The sequence below is a fragment of the Strix uralensis genome, chromosome 1 (genome assembly GCF_047716275.1).
Source record: "Strix uralensis isolate ZFMK-TIS-50842 chromosome 1, bStrUra1, whole genome shotgun sequence".
Classification (NCBI taxonomy): domain Eukaryota; kingdom Metazoa; phylum Chordata; class Aves; order Strigiformes; family Strigidae; genus Strix; species Strix uralensis.
The window spans coordinates 53349097-53376748 of NC_133972.1; the positions used below are offsets into that span (position 1 = coordinate 53349097).

Sequence of the window (27652 nt, forward strand, 5' to 3'; positions counted from 1 at the left end):
CTTCAGGCTGTTCTGAAGGACAAGACAATTTACTACACTAATACCACAGATTTACATCAAGCAAACACCATTTAGGTATGTGTTAAATTAACTGATACTCCAGAAACATTGTGCAGGAAAACTCCATTTCAAGTTTCCTACTCTGCTCCTCCCCAAGAATTGAGCTGTAACAGCACACACGCTCACCTGGCAGAGGGGACAGAAGCGCTGTGTGGTGCTGTGCAGTTATCTTACCAGCAAGCTGAACAAAGCTTTTGCGAGGCTTTGGGGGAAAGTGGAGTAACGGTTAGGGAAGAAAAGAACAGCTGCCCTGTCCTCAACAGTGAAAGTGGTGGCTATCAGGTAAAAACAGGAGGCAAACAAAATACCCAAAGGAGAGTCTAAAGATACAGTGTAGGAAGCTACAAATTAAAAAAATACAACACGCCCTCCAACCCTCCCCTCCAGCCTTCCCCCTGCTCAAAAATAAAACAAAGCACCGCACACTTTCACCCATGAATGTGAAGACAAGTGAAAAGTCACTTCAAGAGCATTTCCTTCATTTAAAAATCTAACATCCAAAAATATCATAAAATTACACCACCATTTTTACTGACAGTTTTCCAGGACATTTTACACAATGGTTTTAAGAACTTTTATTTTCACATCATGAACATCCTTCAATCAAATATCCTGTGCTGCACAGAGCTGCAAGTCAGTAACTTTTCAATTTGTCCCTAGGCTCACTCAGACAAGAAGGAATGTAGGCTCAAACTCCACCAGCTTCCTCAAGCTGCTACTTTAGAGAAAGACAGGAGAAAAGGAAGGCCGAACAGGTTGTTACTAGCAACAGTCTTCAGTAATTTTGACATTGTTTCCATTTTTCACTTTTTCCACTTGTGGTTGAATATAGGGTTGGATCTGTTACTAACACTTTATTTCAAGTAAGTAAAGCCCTAGTTACAGGGTAATCAGTGTTATATATACAGATTAGAATACTTTATACAAGCAAAACCACAGATATAACACATATCAGCCATGCACAGAGCATGACCTGTTACCACTTCCCACCCCCATCTTCCTAGCATTCTTGGTGTAATCACACATACTGTGTAGAACAGGTTACTGAGACTCAAAGTTGGTGCTGTACCTCCTGAATGTACTCTGTTCCACACCTCAAGTAGTATATGCAGTTTCGGGCACCTCAATGCAAGAAGAACATCAAACTATTAGAGTGTGTCCAGAGGAGGGCAACCCAGATGGTGAAAGGTCTTGAGGGCAAGACTTACAAGGAGTAGCTGAGGTCACTTTGTTTGTTCAGCTTGGAGAAGAGAAGGCTGAGGGTGACCTCATCCCAGTGCACAACTTCCTCAAGGCGGGCAGCGGAGGGGGAGGTGCTGATCTCCTCTCTCTGGTGACCAGTGATAGGACACGAGAAAATGCAATGAAGCTGCATCAGGGGAAGTTCAGATCAGACATTAGGAAAATGTTCTTCACTGAGAGGGTGGCTGGTCACTCGAACAGGCTCCCCAAGGAAGTGGTCATGGCCCCAAGCCTGTCAGAGTTCAAGGAGCGTCTGGACAATGCTCTTAGTCATATGATTTAGTTTTAGGTAGTCCTGTGAGGAACGGGGAGTTGGACTCAATGGTCCTTATCGGTCCCTTCCAACTTGAGATGATTCTATACTAAAGCCAGCATTACTGAAAGGCAAGTTAATGGAGAGAACAATATTTCATTCATTCTGTATCTGAGAGCAGTGAAACTCCCTTAACCAAAGGGCACTGCTGGCAGTATAAGAGAAAAGAATGGCGTTAAGAAAAAAAAAGCAAGATTTCTCGTCAAAGACAAGCCAATTGGAACACTAAATCTGACATATCAAGTGAGGCTAGCAATCTGTCAAATATGGCCTCTCCGTTCAGCAGAAACTGTGCCTTATGTTACACAAAATACTGGGCAAAAACGCAGGTTTCAGCTTGAACCTAGTCAATAAAACTGCAATAAATGGGACCATGAGTGGTGCAGAGAAAGGGGTTTAGGTTCCTTCCTTGACCTCTGGGACAACTGTCTGAATTCTAAGCTTACTTGCTTATGTTTGAATATGAAAGGTAAGATCTGCCCTACTGCCTCTGAGACACTGCTTCAGATTTAGTTGCTCATAGCAGTAAAATACATATAGTTGAATGTTACAAACATTGTAACAAACACCAACAAACATTTTCTAGTAAATACACATTTTCTATTAAGTAAAAGTTCATACACCCAGACCATAAATTGTAGTGTTAACTTAAGGAAACATAACTTAAAACACTAAGATGCTTTCAGCATCCCTTAAGGAAAAACCCCAAACCCTCTTTGCAATTTGTTGCTAGACCCAGCTTTAATATTAGTCCTTATTGTCATTCTCCAAAACTGCAGATTTTGTTGCCTTGCTATATAGCTTACACAATAAGCTTCCCTGAAATGAAAAAAATCTGATGAGACTAAGAATATTAACCTATTTTGGTTCAGAAATACAGATTTATCCCACTGCTACTTCCATAAAAAACCACATTTAATAAGACTTTTTAAATAAATGAGTTATGGTTAATTGAATAATGGCACTGAAGAGATCCTGGACAATGCACACTGTATAGGCTACCTGCAAGGAAGTCAGTTTGACCTACAGAAAGGTCAATAAAGTCCCCAGCTTTAATACACTCAGGCAGACAGCTAACTTCTCCAGGGAGAGCACCATTTTATGCTATTATTTGTGAAGGAAATTCAAAAGAAAATTTAGTCTATTCAACACAAGGAAATGTGAACATATTTACACTGCAAGAGAAATATTATACAGAAAAGATCAGTTATGGGTTCAATGCACAGCAGGCATTAAAAAAACCAAGTAGTTTGTGGTTTTTAAGACATCACAAACAATCAGATGTCTACACAATGTTACAAATTATCATCTCTTTCCTTAACTCTTGATGAAAGTGCAAGTAACTTAAGTATTTGTCTTGATTACTATCACTTATATACTGTCTGATCCCCATCAAGATAGAGTTCAAGAAACTCAAGAATATCCCTACAGAAATAATTTATTTCCATCTCTTGTCCAGGAGAGTCTGAGTGCTAAGGAAGCCTGGATAGGCAGAGGGCAGAGCACCAGTGCAACTGGCATGGCTCATCCTTGTTTATCATTATACATGCACTCATTATCCTATGGGGCTCTTCTCCAAGGTATAATTCTCAATGCCAGTAGAGCCTCATAACTGTCAATTCCACTGACTAGAAATAGTTTGAATACCCCAGCTGTGCCTGCACCAACTCAGTTATAGACCAAAACCAGGCAGTTTGATGGGCATCTGCCTCTTCCCAGTTCTTTAGCACAGACATCTGGTTAAGTTAACCAACACCCAAGAAGCATAATAAAAAACCTGAAAGAAACTTTGACAGAAGCACTGCCCTGATATCAGTGACTGGTGGGGCCAATCCTATCTCTAAGGTAGAAGACCAAAGCAACCTTTTATCATGCCCAGTTAGCCATCAGCTGTGTGAAATTCAAGTCTCTAATTAGCTTTGAACAAATCTTCACCTGAAGGTACTGTACTAGCAGCTTTATACTGATTAGATTTCACTTTCACAGTAAAAAGGGGAAAGATCCTCCTTACCATTCCCCCCTCAAGAGATGAATTCAAGACATCTTTAACAGTCCCTTGGACAGTCACCAGAATCAAATCTGCTAAAGTACTGTCAATTTATCAGTTAATCCACAGAAGACACAGTGGTAGCAACAAGCAAGAGTTACTAGAGGAGAAGAAAGAGAGGTGCTTTTTTTTTTTTCAGTTCCCCAAATACTTTTAAGAATATAAGGATTTCAAGGGTTTATTATTTCACATATACAATCCTTTAATCTGATTTTCACTAAGGGTAAAATTCAGAGTGTCTAATGTCATCTGAAAGTCCTCAGAATATCCTGCCATGCCTTCTGAAGCTGCACCATGAAAGACAGGTCTCCTGTCACCTCTGAAGCATTTAGACGTTTAAGTTTCACCTTGTGTGTCTGCTTTGTATGTAGTGGTGGCAACGTAGGAGGCAACTGAAATAAATTTAAGAGTTGTATTTCCAGAGCTGCGAATCCAGCAGCGTTTTCTTTTAGGTTTATAGATAGAAGCTGCTCACACATTCAGTTCAGCGTACAGACAAGTTACAATAGTAGGACAGGCTCTCCAGAAAGCTCCATCTCCTGAAGTCCTGATAAATCCAGGCCTCTCAAGGTAAAAGGCTAGAGGAGCCAGAATAAACCATGTCTCATGTAATCTGTCACATTCCTTTTCCTGCAGAGAGGGTTTTCAATCAAGAGTTTTTACAGATTAACACAATGAACTAAGGCCTTCAACACATAATACAGCAACTTTCACAGTCTCTATAAAGTGTTTGCCATCAGAGGGGGAAAGGCACTTCACAGAACAAAGGAAAATAATGAAAGAAAAACCAAGTCCTATTTCCAGAGATAACATGTATGTAAATGCACATACTTTTATATATTTATATACACAGACAATATATTTTTTTTATATATATAAAAAACCACAATGCTAACAATGCATTTTACTGGTATCATCCAATGTCAGGGGGTTGAAAAGCGATGGTTGTGGGGTTTATTTTGACAGTTTATCACTGCATTTCTTCAATTATGTCTGAATTCAAATTATATGCCAGTTTAATTCTACAGAGCTAGCCCTTGATTTAAGAATTTAAATCTTATTCTTTATATACACTAGCAGATTTTCTCAGATTCTCCTAGCAATCACCATAAAGCAGACCAGATTTCAGCAGAGATTTGAAGATATTTTCCACCTTTATGTAAGTATCTTTCCTGGGATATCAAGACAATTGGGAGGAGGGGTGTCAGGGAGGGAAGTATACCACAGACATCCCATTTACTCAGGACAGTTTGCTTGTTGTATGGTTTTAGAATTCAGAAGCACAGAATGTAAAACAATAATGCACATAGTCCATAGCATGTCCTGCTCCAGAATGATGTTTCTCAAGATGTACCAATCTCTATGCAAGGCATACTTAACAAAAAATTGATTCCTGACCAACAGAACATGTGCTTGCAAGTGTTAAAATACTCATATGTCTTTACAAAAAAAAGAAAGAGTGGGGGCATTGATAAGCCTCATTAAAATCAAGAAGCTGAAAACAAGAGCTAGAGAAACAGGTTTAAAGTTTACTGGCCATAGACAAATAGCCTCACCATTAGCCTTCTTGCTGGTGTGGAACTGGAAGCCCTCCTTCCAAAAGGAAAACCAGGATTCACTGAGAATTGGACCTAAAGACCACCAACTGTGTTTTGGAAATTGGGAAGTGGCACATACACCTATACAACAGTATTGAAAAGGAAAGGGAAGAGAGGTCTGGTTCAGCTAAGGGATTATTTATATAGATGCTTTTCAGAGTACCCTATTGGCAAATCTAGTCACACATCTGCTGGAGAAACTGAGCAGAAAGGGGACACGCACAAAGGGGACACAGGGCAAGGACAGACCAGAGGGGCTGGGAGCGGGTGCGTGACATTCTAGGACAAGAATCAGAGCAAAGAAACCAGCTCACTTGTCCAAGATTCAGATTTGAGTTCATGCCCGATTTTTCTTTCCTGGTGCCAACTGGAAATGAGAGGACTGCTATGGAGGACACATATTCATCCTTCAGACAGGACAGAAGGAAAGTAGCTTCTCACATTATTCTCTAATGGCCACTTCAGAGCATGTTCAGGCAAGATTCTGAGAACATAAAATGGGGCAGGAAGGAAATAAGTAAGTCTGTGAAATGCCACCTCACAGAATTAGGCTCTATAAATGATGAGCCGTTATGGAGAGATACAAGGGCATCTCATCGCACCCTCACCCCCTGCTCCCCATGTCCCTCAACTGAAAGGAAGATGATGTCACCACAGAGCATAAGGAGGGGAGGTCTGCAGGAGTATCTCTGTGAACAGGGAGAGGGATGTGGGAAGAAAGACTGGCAGATGGCAACTGAAGGCAAGTGGAGTTTAAGTCCTACAGAGGAAAAGATTTTTAGCAGCTCTACGAAGGCTCTCATTATGGAAAGAAAACAGTTAAGAAAACAGTCCTCCCTCCTCCCTGTTGCATTGGAGAAATGCCAGAAGCACTTTGCTAGAGTTCACATAAGTATGGGGGAAATGGAACTTCAAACATCTGGAGTATGGAGGTCAGACAGTGCTGCAGAAGCAGCTGGCCCTGCACACAGGAGGCGGCTGTCTGCCGGTTTGTCAGTCGAAGTGAAGGGAAGAGGTGGGATGGGTCTGTGGCTAGGAGCAAGAGCCTGGAAACAGCAGATTGAAGCTCTATTCCTGGCTCTGCCAGACTTCCTGTGTTACACCAAGCAAGTCGCTTCGCTGCTTGGGCCAGCGTCTTGGAGCTGCCCACCTGCAGCAGCATGAGAACACACAGACAGTTTAGGTGGGCACAGGTATAGGCAATGCTGCCATAGCTGTCTGCTCTGAGCACAGTGAAACACAGCAACAAAGGTACCCAAGATATCTTTGTAGAACAGCTTCCACCAATGTTTTTAATTGCTAGTGAAAATGCAGAAGTTACAGCTCATACTTCCTGTGCTTTGGCAAACCCTACTGCCAGTTTTAACCGTTTGAGCAAACCAAACTCACATACACTTCAATGTGAACATTACTCATTTAAAAAAGAAAGAAAGCCCTCCAATGACCTCTGATACATGTTCATGGGGAGTACAACATGAATGTTTGCATTCTAGCTAACTTGTTTTCTTGGTCTTTCAAATTCAACTGCTAGTTCAATTCCCTCTTCAAGAGTCTGAGTATAATAAACAGGCAGGAAAAAAAAAAATGCATCACTAATGTAGATCTCTGTGGGAGGACACCGAGAAGCAGAGATGGGGAGATTATTTGCAATTATCTTCTACCTGCCTCCTAAAGTTTGTGCCTTTTCAGCATCAAAAGCTGGGAGTGGGGGAGAGACAGCTTCCATGGTGTTATTCTCTGTTCTAACACAAATTTCCTAATCACTCTAGAATATGCTTTCCAGTATTTGCTGGAGATTGAGCTGTGGCCGAACACCACACTCCAGTTCACAACACCGTATGACAGGAAGTACAGACACAGCTCTGCATCAAATCAAAACCACAGCGCGTAGCAAATTAACAATTGCTAACCATCTGCTTGAGTTCCATGCTGTATGACAAACACCTTTTTGAAGGACAGTTCTCTTGTGCAGTCCTCCCTCTGCCTCCTTTCATTTCCCTTTGCCAAGACAAGATTTTGACAAGGGAATTAACAAGGTACATCCCCTCTCCTCTAGTGAACTGTAGATATTCTACACAGTGAACCAAATAGACGTTTCAATGATTAACAAACACCAGTTGCATTGCTAATACAAGTTTCTAGAGGAAAAAACTATCTAAATGGAACCAAAGACTTATTAATTATATTTGAACACAAGCCAGAAATGCAAAAATCTGCTGATTAAAAGCAGTCTTTAAAAATAGAAGACACTTCAAAAGAGAAGTGTTTCAAGTGTACAATCCTACTGATTGATTTTGACAGAACAACATTTGGGATGTGCAGTCATAACACGTTACATTTGTATTCAGTCCTAAAAAGCACAAAAAGCAGATAAATGCTCTTGATTATGCAAAGTCAAAATCCCAACTGTATGTGTGAGTGTATTTCAGTACCTGAAATTAGATTTTAGTCATTTCAGATTTCTTTTTTGCTGGGTATTCTTCAACATATGTATGCATGAGTAGGCTCATTTAAAAAAAAAAAATAGAGGAAACAAAATATGCTTATGCAAGCTCCCACATGAGAGTTTCAGTATTTTAAAGTCGCTGAATGAGTCCCTCTTTTCCTTACTGGAAGCAGTGCACTTGTCTAGAATTAAACAAAACATACAAATCTAAATATGTTCTTGACTGAAGAAAAGCACAAGGACAGAAAAGAAAAATTAAACAGCTTCTTCAGTAGTTTGGACTCACTAAAGAACCACCATGGGAGTAGAACAAAATTGTATGTCAAACGAAAAGCATTTTGTGTGCCAAAAAAAGCAACTTCATAGGAGATGAACATGTGCAATTGCAAAGAGCACTGCAGGTGGCTGAAAAGGAAACCATCTAAAAAAAGCCTATAAAAAATAAACTCAACAGAACAAGTTTGAACTTTCTGAAAGTTTGTCTGATGTAAGGAACTGATGAAGCTGGAATAACGACAAGCCAGAATGCTCATGCCTGAACAAAAAAACCCAAAAAACCCCACAAAACAAAAAACAACCCCAAATACAAATCCCTCAGATTTAGTTGTAACTTGGCATTTCATATTGGAGGGCAAGGCAGGGGGAACACACCAAAGAAGGGAGCTAACATAGCCTTAGCTTTAATTTATTGCTTCAGTGCTTTAGTTTATCACCTCTAATAGCAAAAATAAAACGTTTTCCAATAAAGGTTATGTTACATGGTTGGGATAGTGGATTTATTGTATATCTCAAAATAACCATTATGCTAAAGAATAACAAACTCCCACATAAAACTTATTCTGATTAGTTACATGTATTCACTTTAAAGTTTTGTGAATTAATTTTCAGGCACATACTTTTCTTAAAAAAAAAAACCAAACCAACCAACCCAAACCCAACAAAAAACACAAGCAAAAGCCACACATACACACAGAAATTCCTCTCCCAAGCACTCCCCTTCTCCACATTAGTTCAGTGCCTATGAGGTGTCTAAGATTGACAGTCCTGGGACAGACTGTTTCCTCAAGACATAAAAAAGGGACAATATATGTGGAAATTACACTGACTATCCTTTAGCCACCTGTCAACATACTTTTGATTAGAAATCATCCAAGGCACAATGTTATTTCTATACCTCTTTGACCATATCTCAGTTGATGGCAGTGGTATGAGCTAGTGGGAAATCTGCTGGTTTTCAGCTGGGTCAGCACTGCACCAAGTGTAACTCATGAGTGTTAATTAAACAGCCATCAGATGGCTAAAGGCCATATTATCAACACTACAAATCCTCTTGGCTTAATGCCATAAACACAGTTTACCACACATGAGATTTTTTTCTCTTCTTCTGCTTCCTAAATGTTCAAAGGTTGAAGACTGCATTTTCTCCAGAGGAGAACTATAGAAGTTCTGGATTTTTTTTTTTTCCCCAAGATTTTGTACAAAGCAAGCGAGTCCCTGTGGCAAACAACTTTGTTACAACACTATGAGGTGCTGCTCCAATGGGAGGATAACCAGCAGTGGCTAGTTTTTTCTTTGTGTCTCCACTGCCAGTGAGTCTTATCAGTAAAATAAGATGGCAGGAACAACCCTTAGCCACTATAGATACCACTTAAAAGTTTTTAGTATACTTATTCCACTCTGCACTCTTACTACCTGTATTACCTTCAGCATATTATTGCAGCAAAGAGTTCTTCCATGTCACTTTAATATCATAACAACTATGATTTGACAAGCTCCTCATTTTTGTTTTTGCAGATAAACATAGAACAAGATAGTTCAACTCTCTGACCCAGTCTCCCCTTTATCAAACTCCTTTCAGTAACCAGCTATCCCTTTTGAAGGTACATCAGAGGACAAGCTTAGAAGCATCATGAACTCCACTCAGCTCAAACTTCTAAAATTTCACTTTCCAGAGTGTTGTGCATGGAAGCCTATTAAGATATTCTAGCAGAAAAAGGAGAGTTAAAAATTCCCTCCCATGTTTCCTAAGACTGTGTTACTATTTTGGACTGAGTCATACAGACTTCTTGTAATTTGGGATATATTAAGTAAAAGAAGACAGACAACCAAATCACAAGCATGTATGATGTTTACCAGTTTAATAGGGTGGGGAGGAAGGGACAGGGCAGAGATGGAATTGCTAAGGCTGCTCTACTTCTCCATTGCCATTTTAATTTCCACACACAACTAAAACAGGAAGTTGCACATTGTTTCTGTAAATGGATTTCCCTTAGCCTCCTACTCTTGGCCACGGCTGATACAAAATACTACAACTATATCTGCTGGGAACATCCACATTGCCTCAGCACTCCTAGCAGCACTTACTCCGTACTGAGACACAACCTTCCACAGCCAAAACTTCTCCAGACTAAGGCTCACTCTGGCAGAGGACCCAGGCCCAAGAAGAAACTATGCCACCAGTCAACCCCTCCTCCAGGACCACCTCTCAGACTTGCACATGCATGCACCCAGCAGCGAGTTCTTGGCTCCATCCTGTGCAAGTGCACCTGAACATAAACACTTCAGCCTTATGGCAGGCTGAAAGGCAGTACAAGTCTTGAAGAGAAGTCTTGTATCCAGGCACAGAGAGATCATCGCTACGTCCCTGCTGCTGAATGCATTATCCCACTACCGTTACAGCAAATTCATTAGTCAGACTGATCATGTGTTCAGAAATTAGACATTTCCACCGTGCAGTTATTAGCATAATGATTAAACTTGATTGCAAATGCTTGGGGAGAAGAGGAGCATTAGCCATTGGGGGTGACACACACAGAGAAGCCTGCAGAAAGCAGCAGCCAGAAGTCTGTAGTTTTCAAGTTCTTCTCTCCAGGATAATTGAGGCCACAATTTCGTCATCAGGGAGGTGGGGGCAGAGAACAAAACTGGCACAAGAAACTTGCAAGAAAAAGAGAGACTGGCCATCTCTTAATGTCACTTTAGACAAAAGTTAAGATATACACTACACAAATATTGACCAGTGAAGTCAAACAGCTAAACAGCTGTTAAACAGCTCAGTTAATCAGCTGAGGAAGGTACATGGTGTCCTGGTAAAAGTGCTCCAAACACTGGGGTGGGTTACAAGCCTCTGAACTGCACCAGAGCATTTCAAGAAAAGGCCTTACAGCTCCACAGTAACAACCACCATAGACTCATGTGTAACTGGCCACTGACCTGTGCAACACTGGACAGCTAAGCACACACTAAAGAGTTACTGAACTTCTGCGAGAAACCTAACTGCATGGGAAAGTGGCTGAGATCAATATACTACTACAGTTACCTTAATCAGGAAGGGAGGTGTTGGTGAGGAGTAAAATATTTCCCTGAGAGATAAAGGGACACATCAGGACACAATTTAATGGACTACAAAAAGACAGCTGTGCAAACTTCTGTGGCCTGCCCACTGCTTTGGTAAAGCCTCATTTTCCTAAGTGAGGTCAATGTACTTTCTGGATTTAAAGTTGCATATATCCATTCAGCAATACAGACAGTGTACTCCCAGAAGTATATAGCTAATGTAAACAACAACTATACATTTGTTTTAAGAACTACCATGATGAATGGATGTAGGAAAATGGGCAGGAAGGGAAGAATACACAGGAAAAGTATCTTTATTCGAGTAAGATCTGCAGACTGCTCACAATCTGTTTTTCCAGGATGTTTGCTTAAGTCACATAATTGTTTGCAGAACCTCTGCTTTCTAAAACGGCATTTGGAAAAATTCACACCACATTTTCTTTATTCTGTTTCTACCGATTAGATGATGCTTTTAAACATTATCAAACTAGGTGAACTGCCATTATCCAGTAATGACCAGGCAGCATTCTCTCAATCTTATTTCAGGCAAACATTTCACATGGAAAATAGCCTTTTAAAAGTTTTTCAAATAATTTACAAAAGAATAAATGCATTAGACACATTTCCAAGTAATTCAGCCAGGTCTAGTAGAGAGCATCCCTGAATAGTTCCTGCACTGACTGAAGGACTACACATTTAAAGCAGACCAGAGAAATACAGTTTCATAAAGATGTTGAGTTGAAAATAAGATGCAAGTAACCTGGAGTTGTGGTCCCATCAAGCTCCTTTTGCTCCCAGGCCTGGAGATCTAGAAGTAAGAAGCAAGCTAACTGGGATTGAAGCTTGGTACTCTCTCTGGCAGCCAAGAAGCACATTGCACTGCAGGAAGAATGCTTAAAGCAGCAAAATCCCAAGTGATTGAACTTGAATTTCTCTCAGTGAGAGCTTACGGAAACCATCCCCCACTTCCTGAAGTTTCATTATTTGTTAATGTGCCACAGCCAATACTAAGAGAAAAACACATTATTTTAACCAAAACACTATAAACAGCCCTGGAAGTGCTCTCCTCCGGTTTTAGCATCCGCATACCAGAGTAGTGCCAAACGCTACCACTACATCAGGGATGCTTCAAAACTGTAATACATGAAACTAGCACTTCTGAGGTCAGCTGTCATGCTCCTGTCAAAATAAGGCACTAGTGGACATGCCTACACATCACATGGATGAGCATCATTCATATAGCACAGGAACAGATATGCTTAATTACACATCAGTTTAGGAGGAGCCTAGAACAGTGGTACATAAGTGGCAAGCAGATCATCCTCAGTGTGCAGAGAGGAACAAATAAAATAAAGGATGGTCTAACTCCTATCAGCTTATAACCCTGTCAGTGCTGTCTCTTAACATGAGATTTAGGGTGTATGAGGGAACTAAATCCAAACACAGCGGCACAGGTAAGAGGTTAGGTAGTTCAGAAAGTCTGATTTATTTCAGGTTGTTTGACTGGACTTCTCTCTTTACCTTAATGACCATAATTACATGAAGATACCACATTCCTGGTATGACTTACAGATTTCAGCTCCCAAATGTCCTCGGTTACTTCAGCATTCCACTCATCACCACAGCAGGCAAAAAGTGCCCTGAGTGGGAGCACTGAAATAACATAACATTTATACTGTTCATCCACTCTCAAGTGCCATGTTTCATCTGCCAAGACACACATGCAGATCAACTGCCTAATTTCAAGCTAAGTTTGTTTTTTAAAAACATCCAGGCTTAAACAGTACTTGAATTTCTTCTAATTAAGAGGAATAAACAATTTGCTAGTCCACATGAGCTGGTGTGTTGGGTTTGTGTGTGTGTGTGTGGCAAGGGGCCTGAGTAGCAGGGGAGGGGGCTACAGCAGTGGTCCTGTGTGAGAAGCTTTTCGAAGCTCCCTCAGCTCCAAGTCAGACCCACCTCTGGCCAAGACCAGGTCAATTTGAGATGGTGGCTGCACCTCTGTGATAACACATTTAAGAAGGGGAACCTGGGAGGAGGAGCTGGAGTTGTGAGGAGTTATGAGGAGGACACCTATGTAAACACGGAGATCAGTGGAAGAAAGGAGGAGGAAGGAGGGTGGGTGGGGGGGAAGTGCACCACAGCAGGCACACCCCACCTCCCCGCAGCCAATGGGGACATCCCCCCTGCAGCCCATGGAGGTCTACGGTGGAGCAGATGCCCACCTGCAGCCTGGGGAGGACACCACCCTGTTGTAGTTTGGCACTGGGAGGACTGCAACATGCAGGAGGGACCCATGCCAGAGCCGCTTGGGAAATGCTGCGGCCCATGGGAAGGACTCACGTTGGAGAAAGTTCATGGAGGACTGTCTCCCATGAGAGGGACACCACACTGGAGCAGGGGAAGCATGTGAGGAGTCCTCCCTCTGAGGAGGAAGGAGCAGCAGGACTGACTGCAACCCCATTCCCTGCCCCCTGCACCACTGATGGAGAGGAGGTAGAGAAATCAGGAGCAAAGCTGAGCCCTGGAAGAAGGGAGGGCTGGGGGATGGTGTTTTCAAGATGTGGTAATGCTTCTCACTGCCCCACTCTGTCTGTATAGTGTTGTTGCTGTTAGTGTCTGAATTAAATTGATGTTCTTTTTCTTCCCTAATGAGTCTGTCTTTTGCCACTGACTGTAATGGGTGAGTTATCTCTCCCTGTCCTTATCTCAATTCCTGAGCCTTTTTGTTTATTTTCTCCTTCTTATTCCTGGGAGGGGGAAGGGGTAAGTGAGCAGCGGCGTGGTGCTCAGTTGACCTCTGGGCTCAAACCACGACAGCTGGCATGTGATTAGCTTACCATACACCACCTATCAGGTATTAGAGAGCAAAAATATGTACACTGCTCAAAAACTTCAGTTAACACCTTTTCCAGCCTAGTTTATGAGACAAGCCTTATTGACAGTGCAACTTACCTCTTTTAGTCCTGTACTACATCTGGCCCCTGCTGCATCTTGCCCAATACTTGACTTAACAATACACATAAGAAAATCCTATAAATGGACAAAGAAGGATCACCCTTCCAAAGACGATGTTTATCCCCTTCCTGGTCAGATAAAGGTTGATTTGTGGTTTGAAGTCTTACCCCTACAACCTTATACAGCCTAGTTTTGAACACAGTTCAAAAATATAACTTAGAAGAAAAAACAATCCCATAAGAAACTGAGTTCAACAAGAAAGCAGAATTTCCTACAATCAAATCAAGCCTTTCAGTCAGTATTTCCTTGTTCTTATATTTTCAAAAGATGGCCCAACTGACCTTTCCTAAAGCAATGATATGTTTTATTATTTTCATCATGACCCCTCTTAACTCTAAGATCCCCATCCTACTTGTTCTCACTTTGTATAGAAGCATTATAGCTTTTAACCACACCCTTGTTGCTCCTGGTTTTGCCACATACAGGAATTTGAGAGAATGTGACAAGATCAGGTTGACAAGAAACTATTTTTCTCTCACAAGCAAGGAACAGAGAAGTCAGTTACAAGAAATAGCGAGTTATGCTTCAGTCCCCATGTGACACCCCACTGAATTGCACTGATGGATCCATTGTAAATAACCACCCCAGGGCAATGTGTGTGTGTGGGGGGGGAAAGCAAGTGCTTTCAGGCCTGAACAGGTGAAGCTACAAAACCACTGAACACCAGCATTCATACAAGGGTACTTTCAGGAAAAAGTCATAGCTATTTAGCAGATTCTCAAAGAGGAAGCAAACAAAATATAACATCTGGGGTTCTATGGTCATGTACTAACATTTTTGTGCCCATAAGATATAATTAGGCACAATATGAGGCAAAATTATTAAGTAACTATTCGCTGGAACTGGGCATGGACATTAGAAATGGAAACAACAGCTTTAGTAATCTATTTTTGGAAATTGAGGAAGAGGCAGACTTACTTTTATGGTGGTTACTTCTACATGCAAAGCCAGCATTCCAAATGGGAATGACTGAATAAGCGAATCATGGCCTCCACTAGTTGTCACTCAAACTGTGCTAGTCCAAAACATATTCCAATTTTTCTCAAAAAAGAAAAACCCTACATACAGTACAGCCGTAACCAAACAAATCTACAATTTTATTTACACTACCACCACGATACCCTTTCCATGATGGCACTAGCAGTAGGGTCAGTTAAGCATCAACAATACTCTCTAGTGGAATAAATAGTTATGAAAAAAATAATATACATGGTAGCCTATTTCTATTTCAGTGTTTAGCCACAAATTATATCAATTAATACAATTTCACACACACTTTTTTCCATTACAGTAAAGGGAAACTTTTCACTTTGTGCTCTGCACCAGCCCCAGTGATGCAGAGCTCATACTGTCCCAGATGATGTTGGGGAAGGGATACACACCAGGGCACAGCAGCCATGTGACAAGTGGTAAATTTAACACAGTTGGATAGATTTCTACATTTCATACACACTTTTTCAAAGTTACAACAGAAGTTGTCCCAGCTTTAAAAGAGCAGATAATATTTCATTCATATACCTCCCATGAACTAATAAAAGAGTTTGTTCACTGCATATATATAGCCTGTAAGGGGGCTTTTCCAAGAGAAGCATAACAGATATCAATGAGTCCCAAAAGGCTACTAACAAAGAGAATAAAGTCAAACCAGCAGCAGTACAAAGAGTGGCAGAATGTTACTGCTGGCTTATAAAACACTCATGTGAATCATTACTTGGTTTTCCATCCGCTGATCAACATTAGCTAAGCACTTATGTGTCCCCCTATAAAACCAGCCAGCAGAAAGCACTAAGCAATTCCCATCTGAACAGCACAAGAAATCCAGCCACAAGCACCCAGCACCATGTGTTTGTGTGCCTGAGTGAGATTATGAAGAGGGGTAGCTTCAGTGATGCAGTACAACCAAGCCTCATCTGCTCCACAAAAAGCTTCCTGTACTTGCTCTTTCCCAAATATAGTCAGCTCAAGCATAACACTACCCAGCTACCATGAAAACCAACATCCCAAATAGCCGCACTGGATGGCACAGATACAGTGACAGACTGAACACTTTGGTAGCTGGTTACCTGCTGCTGTATTAGACACAATGTTCTTATAACCATCACCTCATAACACTGCATTTCCTTTTTGCTTTGCCCTTATGCCACTAAAACATTGACAGAGATAAGAAAACCCTAATTCAACATAAAACAGGAACTATTCACATGTGAAGACTGCTGGTTTATTGAGACTTGAAATAGAAGGAAAATTAATTTCAGGTAACAATCTAATCAGATGCATCTGAAGTAAAAAAAAAAAGACTCCTTGAAAAGTCTAATATGTGACTTTACAGCAGGGTAGTGACACATTTCATTTATGTGGTATATCTTTCAGATAAGAGAGGTTTTCATTAAAAAAAGAAAGACTGTACAAACACCCTTGACTCCTTTGTCGCACAGAATTATCAAAAAGGCCTTTCAGAGCAATGCTCGCAGTCCTGGGATTTTTGGCTTTGATTTCAGAAAACAAGAGGCTGCATCAGGCCTCTTAATTTAGTATTTAATGAGGTATCCAGAGCTCATGGTCAAATACTCATTCAGCAAAAAGGAGGTTTTAATGGTCTAAAACACATTGAAAACTATGCATTCAGACTGCCCTTCTACCAGACTGTGGAGTGGAAATCAGCATACGAAGGAATTCATTCCAATCAACGGTTATTGAAGTTAGCAACTTCCCCCTTCCCCAAAAGCACATTCAAACCCTGCGTTCACAAAAAGTGGAAATAAAGAACGACAGGAAACAAAAGTTTCTGACTCAGTTTCTGCTTCTCCAAAGAAAGGCTGACAGTTGTGGTTGCTCTCTCATAGGTGTACATAACTAAGTATCATGGGGGGTTTTTTTGTTTGTTTTGTTTTGATTTTTTTTGTTGGTCATGCACTGGGTTTTTTTGACTGCATCAGCTGAACTGTACAGGAATTACAGACAGATCCTATGTGTATTCATTTGTGGTCATGAAGGGAATTTCTCAACAGAACAGCTGACATGGCAACCCTGACACATTATACTACATTCTGAGCAATTTATACATATCATGTAGAAGCTGATATCCACAAAGTTAACAACAATTTTCATAAGCAGACAGATAACAAGAGCAAGCACAGTACAACTTCTTGGAGCCTTGGCCTCTATTACAAAGAGCACAGGAAGAACAGGATGTGAAGCAAAGGCCACAGAGATAACTGTCAGCACTTTATTAGGAGAGGGAACATCACCCAGGGCAAGGTTAATCTAAACAAAAGGTGCACGTTTCTTCCCCATATTTAGAATATTTGTGTCTGCTGACAAGCAAGGGCAGTCCAATAGAACCAGAGAGAAGATATTATCTTTCTAATGAATACAAACTTAGTTGATGCTCTAGTTCCTGCAGAAACACTTAGTCTCTTCACATACTTCTGGATGTGCAGAAAGGAAAGTTTGTATAGAAGCAGAGCTTACAAGGATTTGTAGACATGGAGTGGCAGTTTCTCCTCTGACTTTGTAACTGTCTCCCTCCTCACCATTTAGTTCCTATAGCTTATGAAGTGCCTTACAAGGAACAAAATCAGCTTTTAGGATATATCCATCTACGGCAGTATAACACTGAAAAGAGTCACACCATAGGGTAACTTGTTCCAGTGCTGTACCACACTCCAAAATAAAAAGGATTTTCCCAACTCCATGTACTAACCCGCCAAGCTTCAACTTGTGGCAAACTGTTCAACATTACACTGTCACGAACTACCAAGAGAAAGACTAACTACAAAGATGCCAGAGCTACACTTAAGTATTTGTAGGCTACCATTACATCACTGCTTTGCTTCCTCTTTGTCAGACTAAACATGCACAACTCCTTCAACATCTCCTTGTAGGCTGCATGCACCATCTCAGCATCCCTCTCTGCTGGACTACCTCTTGAACAAGGCAGAGGTGACACAAAAAAAATTGACACGATGCTCCAGTTGAAGCCTTATCACTGCAGAGCAGATGATAATCACTGCCCTTCATCTGCCAGCCACACTCCTCACAACGCAGCCCTGCCACACTGTTTCACTTACTCAGATGCCCTTATTTTGTTGGTTCATGCTCAGCACAGCATCCACCAACACACCAGCTCCTTTTCAGCGGGACGACTACTCACAGCACATACAAATGCATGCGGTTATTCCACCTCAGGTGTAGAGCCTTGCACCTTGCCCAGTTTCCTAATCCAGCCTGTCCAGATCTCTCTGTAGAGCCTTCCTACCCTCAAGCAGATCAACACTCCCACCCAACTTGCTGTTGTCTACAAACTTACTGAGGGTGCACTTGATCCCCTCATCCAAATCGCTGATAAAGACATTAAACAGGAGTGGCCCCAGTGCTGAGCCCTGGGGAACACCACTTGTGACCGGCCACCAACTGCATTTAACTCCATTCACCACAACTCTTTGGCCTCAGCCATCCAACCAGTTTTTTACCCAGCAAAGGGCACGCCATTCCAAACTGTGGGCAGTTTCTCCAGGAGAGAACGCTGTGGGAAATGGTGTCAAAGGCTTTACTAAAGTCTAGGCAGACGACATCCACTGGCTCGATCCTCACGTTTCTCAAGGTTCCTCTGCACTGAATCTCTGCTATTCAGCATATGAGTCACCTTTCGTAATTTAGAGTTATCCTCAAATTTGCTGAGGATATGCTTTGGGTCCTGAATAGTCTCCAAAGAATATTCTGAACAGTGTGGCCTCCAGTATCAACCCTGCTTGTTAGCAACTGTCAACCATTTGCTAGTTCTGGCTAATTTTCTTTCCAGTTAACAGTCCTTTTGTCCAACCCATATGTTCTTCCTGTCAGAGAAGAAGATCAGAGTTTTAAGCATCCTCTTCTTTTTAAAGAGGCAACTTCGGGGTAAAAGTACCTGGACAGCTGTCCTTTGGAAGCACAGTCATTACTAAGAGGATCTGGAGAGGTCTCTTCCTTCCATCCATAAGTGTACTAAAGTACTCTACATAATTGCTTGTTCCTAGTCATGACCACCCACATTCATCAGCAGATGATTTGTCACGTTTTCTACTTCTTGGCTTTCAAACATGAATTTGAACTGCAGTGTGAGCATATACCACAATCTATGAATGCAGTATCACATTAATTCAAAGGACAGAGATACACACACTCTGAAAGCTCTTTCCTACAAACACAAAGAGTCCCCACTGTATGTGGACTGCATTACACCTCTTCAAATATCAGAGACCTGCTGAGCACCTAACAGCTCTTGTGTTCTCTCCTGGCATCAAACACCAATTACTGTGTTCTCAACTTGCTACTACTTAGGAGCTCACCCCTTCAAGCCCCAGAACATCTTCAGCAGAGCTCCTCTGAAACCTAATTCACATCAGTCCTGACTGGTTGTTCACCCAATGGAAGAGGCCTTAGTATCTGGTGATGGGGGTGGTGTGTATGTGTGATTCAACACAGGCTACAGCTGTAAGTTTCTGAAGTCCTACCAGAAAAGATAACATCTTTACCGCCCCTGACTTTAGCTAGACAACCATACCACAGAAACATGTGGCTTTCTGCTTGCATGCAGCATTTGAACTACACAAGCAATGAATTTGACATGGATGGTGACAGGCAAGATTCTAAACTAATTCAGGGATTTTTTTTTTTTTTTTAGTTCTAAAAGCTTATAACTTTTAATGATGACAAAAGATGCACATACACCTTTTTTCTGCTGAGAGTTATGCTTTCAGAATATATTGTTTTGTAATAGTCCCTATTTCGCATTAGAGAAGAACTTCAGATGCAGAAGAAAATCTTAACACTGAATATTTAAGAGGTGCAGTATTTCCTGGTACTAAACATCATATCTTAAGGAGTCTATTGCTTGCTTCATGCTTCAAGAGGCATGGATTTAAGTACTGAGCTATTTAAAAACTGTTTATGTCCAGGAAAAAAAAAGCAATAGTTGCTACACCCAGTACTGCAGCTGCTCTGACAGAAATGTGAGCACTGATCTATTACATTTTTCAGTTTTGACACAGTAATAAACAAGGATGTCCCTGTCAACCTCTCTCTCCTCTGACAAATATGGCTGTCTCATCTTCATTCTCTTTAATTTTGTGGAAGTGAAGCAGCAAAAAATTTATCTTAAAGTACATGTTTAAGTCAGCTCTTCTTTCCAAGAGAGGAGGGGAAGAGAGGGGAACCACCAAGAACCAGTAAATCAAAAGACCAAAAGAACAGAAGCCAAAATTTCTAGAGGAGCAGTTTTCACTTGTCAAATATTCAAGCTATGAAGAGCTGAGTTTTTAACTCCTCTACTAAAAGACACTGATTTTCAAAATGGAGGGAGAGATACAGAGGATTTTTTAATTTTATTTTTTTAACAACTAACTCATTGGCTTATAGGACCCATGCAAGAATAGCACAAATGAACAACATTAGTTTAAACAGCAAACTAGAATTTTATTTAATGCCCACAGGAAATAAACATAATGAAGTATAAACTGCATTCAGAACATAAATATCATGTCTTGCTTAATTCATAATCAGGGTACATGAAAAAATGCTGAGTTTATTTAGTTGCAGCACACCTTAAGAAACATCGTATGCTGAATGTTAAGGCCTTCATTCCTTCCCCACCTCAATGTCGAAGGTCCTTCCCAGTATCTCCCATTGCAGGCTGACCCCCAGCTGCTTCTTTCCTCTTTCACTGCCCAGTCCATGCATTCACTCATCTTCCCTAAAATTGCTGCAAGAGAAAATACTACCTATTCCAGACACCTTACACTATATAAGCTATGAATAAAGCAAAACACCTGCCTACTGTTGTTCAGTCTTCAAGGAAAGTTTCTTTTTGGTTGCTGCAACTGAAGGTAACCTATACCACAGCAGAACTGCTGCTCTGCTACTACCAAGCATTTGTGGATGGACAAGTCAGCAGTGACTGCTAGGAACCACATGGGGCCTGAGTCCTTCCTCCACTGCCTTTTTACACTGATGTCCCATAGGGAAAGTGGAGATGGCACACCGTAACAGTGCGGCACTCAGGCTGGCTCTGCTTTCACATCTTGGATCAAAACTACCTCAACTCCCACCTGAAATTTCCCTTATAAATACAGCCATTCTCAAGGCAAATAAGAACAAACTAAAAGCACCAAACAGGAACTGACAGAAATATGCAATGTAACTGCGACTGCAACAGAAAGTTTGTAGTAGGGAGTCTGGAGGTACATACAGAATCATAGAATTGTTTAGGTTGGAAAAGACCTCTAAGATCATCAGGTCCAACCATTAACCTAACACTACCAAGTCCACCACTAAACCATGTCCCTAAGCACCTTATAAACACCTCCAGGGTGACTCAACCGCTCCCCTGGGCAGCCTGGTCCAATGTTTGTCAACCCTTAGGGTGAAGAAATTGTTCCTAATATCCAATCTAAAACCTCTCCTGGTGCAACTTGAGGCCATTTCCTCTTGTCCTATTGCTTGTTACTTGGGAAAGAGAGACCAATACCCACCTCCTTACAGTCTCCTTTCAGGTAGTTGTAGAGAGCAATAAGGTCCCCCCTGAGCCTCCTTTCCTCCAGGCTAAACAATCCCAGTAGCCACTTGTCACAAGACTTGTTCTCTAGACCCTTCACCAGCTTTGTTGCCCTTCTTTGGACATGCTCCAGCACCTCAATGTCTTTCTTGCAGCGAGGGGCCCAAAACTGAACACAGTAATCGAGGTGCAGCCTCACCAGTGCCAAGTACAGGGGTAAGATCACTTCCCTGTCCCTTCTGGCCACGCTATTTCTGATACAAGCCAGGATACCATTGGCTGCCTTGGCCACCTGGGCACACTGCTGGCTCATACTGAGCCAGCTGTCAACCAACACCCCCAGGTCCTTTTCTCCCAGCAACTTTCCAGCCACTCTTCCCCAGGCCTGTGGCGTTGCATGGGGTTGTTGTGACCCAAGTGCAGGACCCGGCACTCAGCCTTGCTGAACCTCATAGAATTGGCCTCAGCCCATCGATCCAGCCTGTCCAGATCCCTCTGTAGAGCCTTCCTACCCTCAAGCAGATCAACACTCCCACCCAACTTGCTGTTGTCTACAAACTTACTGAGGGTGCACTTGATCCCCTCATCCAAATCGCTGATAAAGACATTAAACAGGAGTGGCCCCAGTGCTGAGCCCTGGGGAACACCACTTGTGACCGGCCACCAACTGCATTTAACTCCATTCACCACAACTCTTTGGCCTCAGCCATCCAACCAGTTTTTTACCCAGCAAAGGGCACGCCATTCCAAACTGTGGGCAGTTTCTCCAGGAGAGAACGCTGTGGGAAATGGTGTCAAAGGCTTTACTAAAGTCTAGGCAGACAACATCCACAGCCTTTCCCTCATCCACTAAAGCAGGTCACCTTGTCATAAAAGGAGATCAGGTTAGTCAAGCAGGACCTGCCTTTCATAAACCCACGCTGACTGGGCCTGATTGTCCGGTTATCCTGTACATGCTGCACGATAGTGCTCAACATGCTCCATAACCTTCCCTGGCACTGAGGTCAGACTGGCAGGTCCCCAGATCCTCCTTCCAGCCCGTCTTGCAGATGGGTGTCACGTTTGCTAACCTTAGTGCCTTTAGTGAAGCCTTGACACTCGTGTTGGTCTGAAGTATAGACTTGCTATCTTCCCCTCACTGAGTCTTGCCTAACAGGATGAGTAGAATCTCTTATACCAGAAGGGTTTGCAAAAATACTCCAGAACAGTGATCAAGTCTCTACTCTGCCATATCAGAGCAGCTTGGAGAGGTCAAGTCAGCTTGGCAAAGCTCGAAGTCAATATCAAGGGTTTAAGCCAAAGAGCTGAGCTGTATGCGCACAGCTCTGTACATTTAGTGTAGTAAATAATTATGTGGCAGGTCACTCCAGACCCACACATTACAGCTGAAAGACAACTATGACTGCAGAAAATATAGATGCAGCTGGGCAGGCTTTTGCTCTGGCTGCTATGTGAAAGCCATTCCTGGAGCTGTTCACTGCCTCTGTGCACTCAAAGCAGCACTCCCTCACCACAGTGTGGTTACTCATGTGAAGCCTCTCTGTTTGCTCTCAATGCAAAAACCAAAGTTTAATTAATTTTTCCTCTAAAAGCAAGCAAGCTTTCCATCTGTAAAATTAAGCCCCAGTAACAAGAATATAACACACCACACCATCACGTAACTTTTCACAAGTGCTTTTTCCAGTGAATAAGGTACATAGCTAGGAAAAATATCGAGTGGCTACTAATCAAGTTCAGCTATCCAGCCATTTAGCCTAGAGTCTTTCTGGAAAACATGCATAGAGAACTGAAACACAGTACGGGAACAAACTGCCTGCAGGTTAGAAGAGCCACAGGATTTTCTTTCATAGAGAGAAGAAAGGTATTTTAACCAGAAAAACTATCAAATTGTACCTTACTTCACAGATGCCTGCTCTATGTCGCAAAACCCAGAATTGAGTAATTGACTGGCAACGCCTCAGATCTGTGTTTCTAGACAATATTTCTCTCGTGGGGAAGAATTCCATTTTGAGAATATGTTCATGCCCATGCTTTAGCAGCACGAAAATATTCACAACTGATACAAGCATGGGGAAGGACACTCTGGAGACCTCAGAGAATTTAGAAACAGTCTATCAAAGCAACTGCACAGCAGATTTAAGATACGCAGTAGAAACATTTGAGCAGAAACATTTCAAAGCAAATAGCTGAGCTGGTATGTGTGTATTATCTGTATGCAGTTTAATTCTACAAAATTAGTCTGCAGAGGTTCATTTATAAGCAAGGATTAGTTTCAGTAAAGACCAACCAGGACAGAAACTACAAGTAAGTGACCTTGCTAAACACTCCTCAAAAACTCTACAAAGCACTGATTGTTCACAGTCTTTAGCAAACAGTTCATGTATCAGGTGACTCAATAGCTTTCAGCATAGTGCCTTCAACTCAAGCAGCAAACAGTACAGAGGGTTAACACCTTTTGTGCTAGTATCAAACATTTTGCTTTTTCTACGGTTAGTCATATCAGTGGGCCAATGAGAATTTAACAATAATTGCTTCACACACTACAGCTCTGGAACACATAAGAAAAGATGTGCTCATTATAAAAGGGCATCCAGTGCTTGGGAAAGTCTGTAGGTTCAGTCCTTTATCCAGTCACTTCTTTAGAGGTAGTCATAATCCTAACATCAAGAAATCTCTGGATACTTGACAGAACAAGAAACTTATCTACAGGAATTGTACTTCCTCCCACTTTCCTGCCTCAGTGGCAGGTACTTTTAAAATACTTGATAGAGCTTTTAACACTGTGTAGTTCTTAGCACATACTAACTTGACAAGCCTTTTCAAAAGGTTTGTTACTAGGAGGGCCCTTCCACATGCACAGGAATCTTCTGCCTACTGACATGCTTTCAACGAAGCACTGCAATGCCATTTAACAGAAAGATTTTTTAGAAACCACAATTACTCGAAAAGAACAGTAAACAGAGGTTAACAGGGCCTATGTGGAGATAGACAGCAGAGGCCACGAGAAGCATTTTCTTTCAAGTATTTGGTCTAAGGTGTACCACTAACAGGGTACTGGTTGACCAACAAAGGTTTTAAATTCACCAGCTGCACTGAAGAACATTTTAGGTTGAATTCTCTGAGATTTGTTTTTGAAATGTCTCAGGTAGGTATAGAACATAAAGCCCAGCAAAGATCCAACTGAATTTCAATACAAGCATACGACAGAGTGGACACTGGGCTCTCAACTCACTCAAGCCCACTTCAGAACAGCAATGTAAGGGTGAAATAACTGAGGGGATCCTGTCCCTCCCTTCCTTGGCACTAGTATGGCACACACTTGATTATGCAATAAGCCACTTCCAGGTTAAACACAAGACTTATTTTTTGGCTGAGTTAGTATACAATCAGACCAGTGCCAGATCAGCTACAAGGCAGGCAGCAGCAACTCTTGCTGCTCAGCAGCAGCCAGCTAGGATGAAGCTTCAGCCAAGGGAACACAGGCTGCCACTGACAGGGACAGGCCTGTTCTTTCCTGTCATCTATTTCCACGTCCTCCCTGCATCAACTCTAGTGATACTGCAGTCATAGTAACAAGTCAGGTCAGTTCACTCATCCAACTGCCTTGGCTTGAGCAGGTAGTGGCAGCATGTGAACCCCTCTCCCTCTCTGCACAGCTCATGAAATTACATCCTACAAGCGTATGAAAACAAATGAAGTTATTGTCTATGTTGCAACATTAAATAAAATGCCACTGCTCATACGGTACTTCTATATGGATTTCCTTCAGAAACAGAATCCTTCTCTCTACCCCTCCCCTCAACTGCAGCTTCAGATCTTGGAATCTTAATTATTAACTCATGCTTTAAACCAAATATCATCCCAGGGCTTCTTGACAAAGGAACTGTTTTATTTCAGTCATGACCTCCATCACAAAGTGCCTTTCATAAATATTAAAAGAAAAACGCCTTACCATTTTCTATCATGCTGCTCAGAGAATTCAAAGAAGTCAACATAAACTACCCAGCTCAGTAATAGAAGAGACAAGATAACGCCTCCTCCAATGTTGTCAGTTCTCTATTTAAAAAAAAAAAAAGATTACCTGGGAGATATGGTTGATGGAGGACTCCATCCTCCGTAGCTGGGATGCCTGGATGTCCAGCAGTTGTAATACATTGTTGGCCAGTGCATTGATCTGATAAGCAACACTGGCTAGAGATTGAGTTGTGTAGGCTTTGGTCTCTTCTAATGCTTTCCTTTTATCTGGAGCCTGTAAAGCAAAAGAACAAGATGTTTGCTTAAGGTCAGGAAAAGGGTAGGGGGTGGGGGAAAAAGGACAGGAACAAAAAATACAACCTATATTTAGAAGAATCTGTAATCAAGAAGATCTGACTGTGCAGTCAAAGTACTCAATCTGCATCTACATTTTAAAAATTCTCAATAATAAGGAGCAGATACAGCATTTGAAAAATATTATCCATAAAGGAGTTACATGCCAAGATACAATTAATTCAGTAGAAAAACCAACATTATCGTGATTTGTTGGAGTTGAGTTTCTAAAGCCTGTCTAATCCTTCATTTCCCAAAAAGCCTCCAATTCCCCAGGAACACTGAAACGCAGCTTTCACCATATCTTATGAGGTCACACAGCCCAGGCCAACTAAAGACAGAAAAATATTTTCCCATAGTTGGGTGTCCCCTACTGCACGTCACCTACAAAGCCAACCCTCCAGTTATGCTGGCTACTACTCCCACAGTCCAGAAGGGTGAGTGGAACACCAGGATGGCATGCACAAAGGGCTCCTGCATGCAGAAATTACTCCTCCTCACAGAAAAGCTTAATAAACTTTCCTTGACATCTGAGAAAGTTCATCATTGAGAGGGCACACATATTTTGAGGTGTCAGAAATGAGCACAGCTTCCCCCACAAAGGGCAAAAATATAAGGAAAGGATTATTTTCCGGCTGAAATCACACCTTGCTAAGGTGAAGTCCTCAATCTGTCCTGAGCCACTGCTCCCTAGTCAGAGGGCAGGTTTAAGATGAGCAATTGTTTACATGACTTGAATCGAACAGCCCAGTTAAGTCCCTTCTCAGGGGCAGGATGGGAGGTACCAACAGCACCTCCACCTGGAAAATACACGCGCCCCCCGCCCCCCTCTGAAGTGCTCCCTGTATCACAGCTTGGGAGCTGGTAGTGGAGGCCACGTACTTCATCTGTTACTCAGCTTGCAAACTGCAGCTATCCAGGATTCTCTTTTCTTCCCTTTGTCGGAAAGGTGCACTGCATAAGGAAGGATTTGCAGTACATGATGACTCAATGCTACTGTAGTTTCTTCCTCATTTTATTTGTTTCTGGAATAGTCAGTTGATCTCAGCAACCAAAAGGAAAGGTTCATATTTATAGTCCCTTCCAACTAGACTTCTGTCTATTTTTACTATTGATTTCTTTGAATAACACTTGACACACATTGCATGCAACAGTTACAATATGAAGCACAAAGTCAGGAAACAAAGCAATTCCGTTTGCATTCAAATGAGCCCTGTATTTTCCAGTTTCTATGCACTGATTCATTCTTAAATCCTGACTCTTTTTTCTTCACCTCAATATTTTAGTTTAACATCCACAAGTGTTAAATCTACCCTGAGTTAAAGTATGAAAAGATGTAACAGCTAATAAGGAATCCTCCTTGTCTCTCTTGCTTTAAGGAGAAAACCAAAAGGCAAGCTGTTCATATACATTATATAGTTGCAGCATGACCTAAATACTGCAACACAAGCTATGTTAGGCTACCTCTTAATTAAGGATTTTTTAAACAAGCATTAATTCCCCCCCAATCTGGGAAATTTGTTCGTATTCATAATTAACATTCCTAGCACTGTTTTGACACTTATTAGAACACTTGATAAATGCCATCCTTCAATCGGATTCACATGCAGATGCCTTCTACAGTGTGAAGCAGCAAGAACAGTTTAATGCAATCTGTTGCCAAAAGGTAAAACAGCTATCGCATGTACTAAGGCCACACTACGCAAAACTCCATTTTCTAGTATTTCCAGATGCAAAGCTACCTTTCACCTAA

General features: G+C 41.7%; 1 protein-coding gene across 11 annotated transcripts in view; it reads right to left on the bottom strand.

Moving 5' to 3' along the window:
* ABI1 (abl interactor 1) overlaps positions 1 to 27652 on the bottom strand; it is an 85205-nt gene that overhangs the window by 34015 nt on the left and 23538 nt on the right. For all 11 annotated transcript variants that reach the window (XM_074866471.1, XM_074866481.1, XM_074866529.1 and 8 more), the window contains exon 2: positions 25673 to 25840. In XM_074866471.1, coding sequence (XP_074722572.1) covers positions 25673 to 25840 — 168 coding nt within the window. The remainder of the gene's footprint in view (positions 1 to 25672; positions 25841 to 27652) is intronic.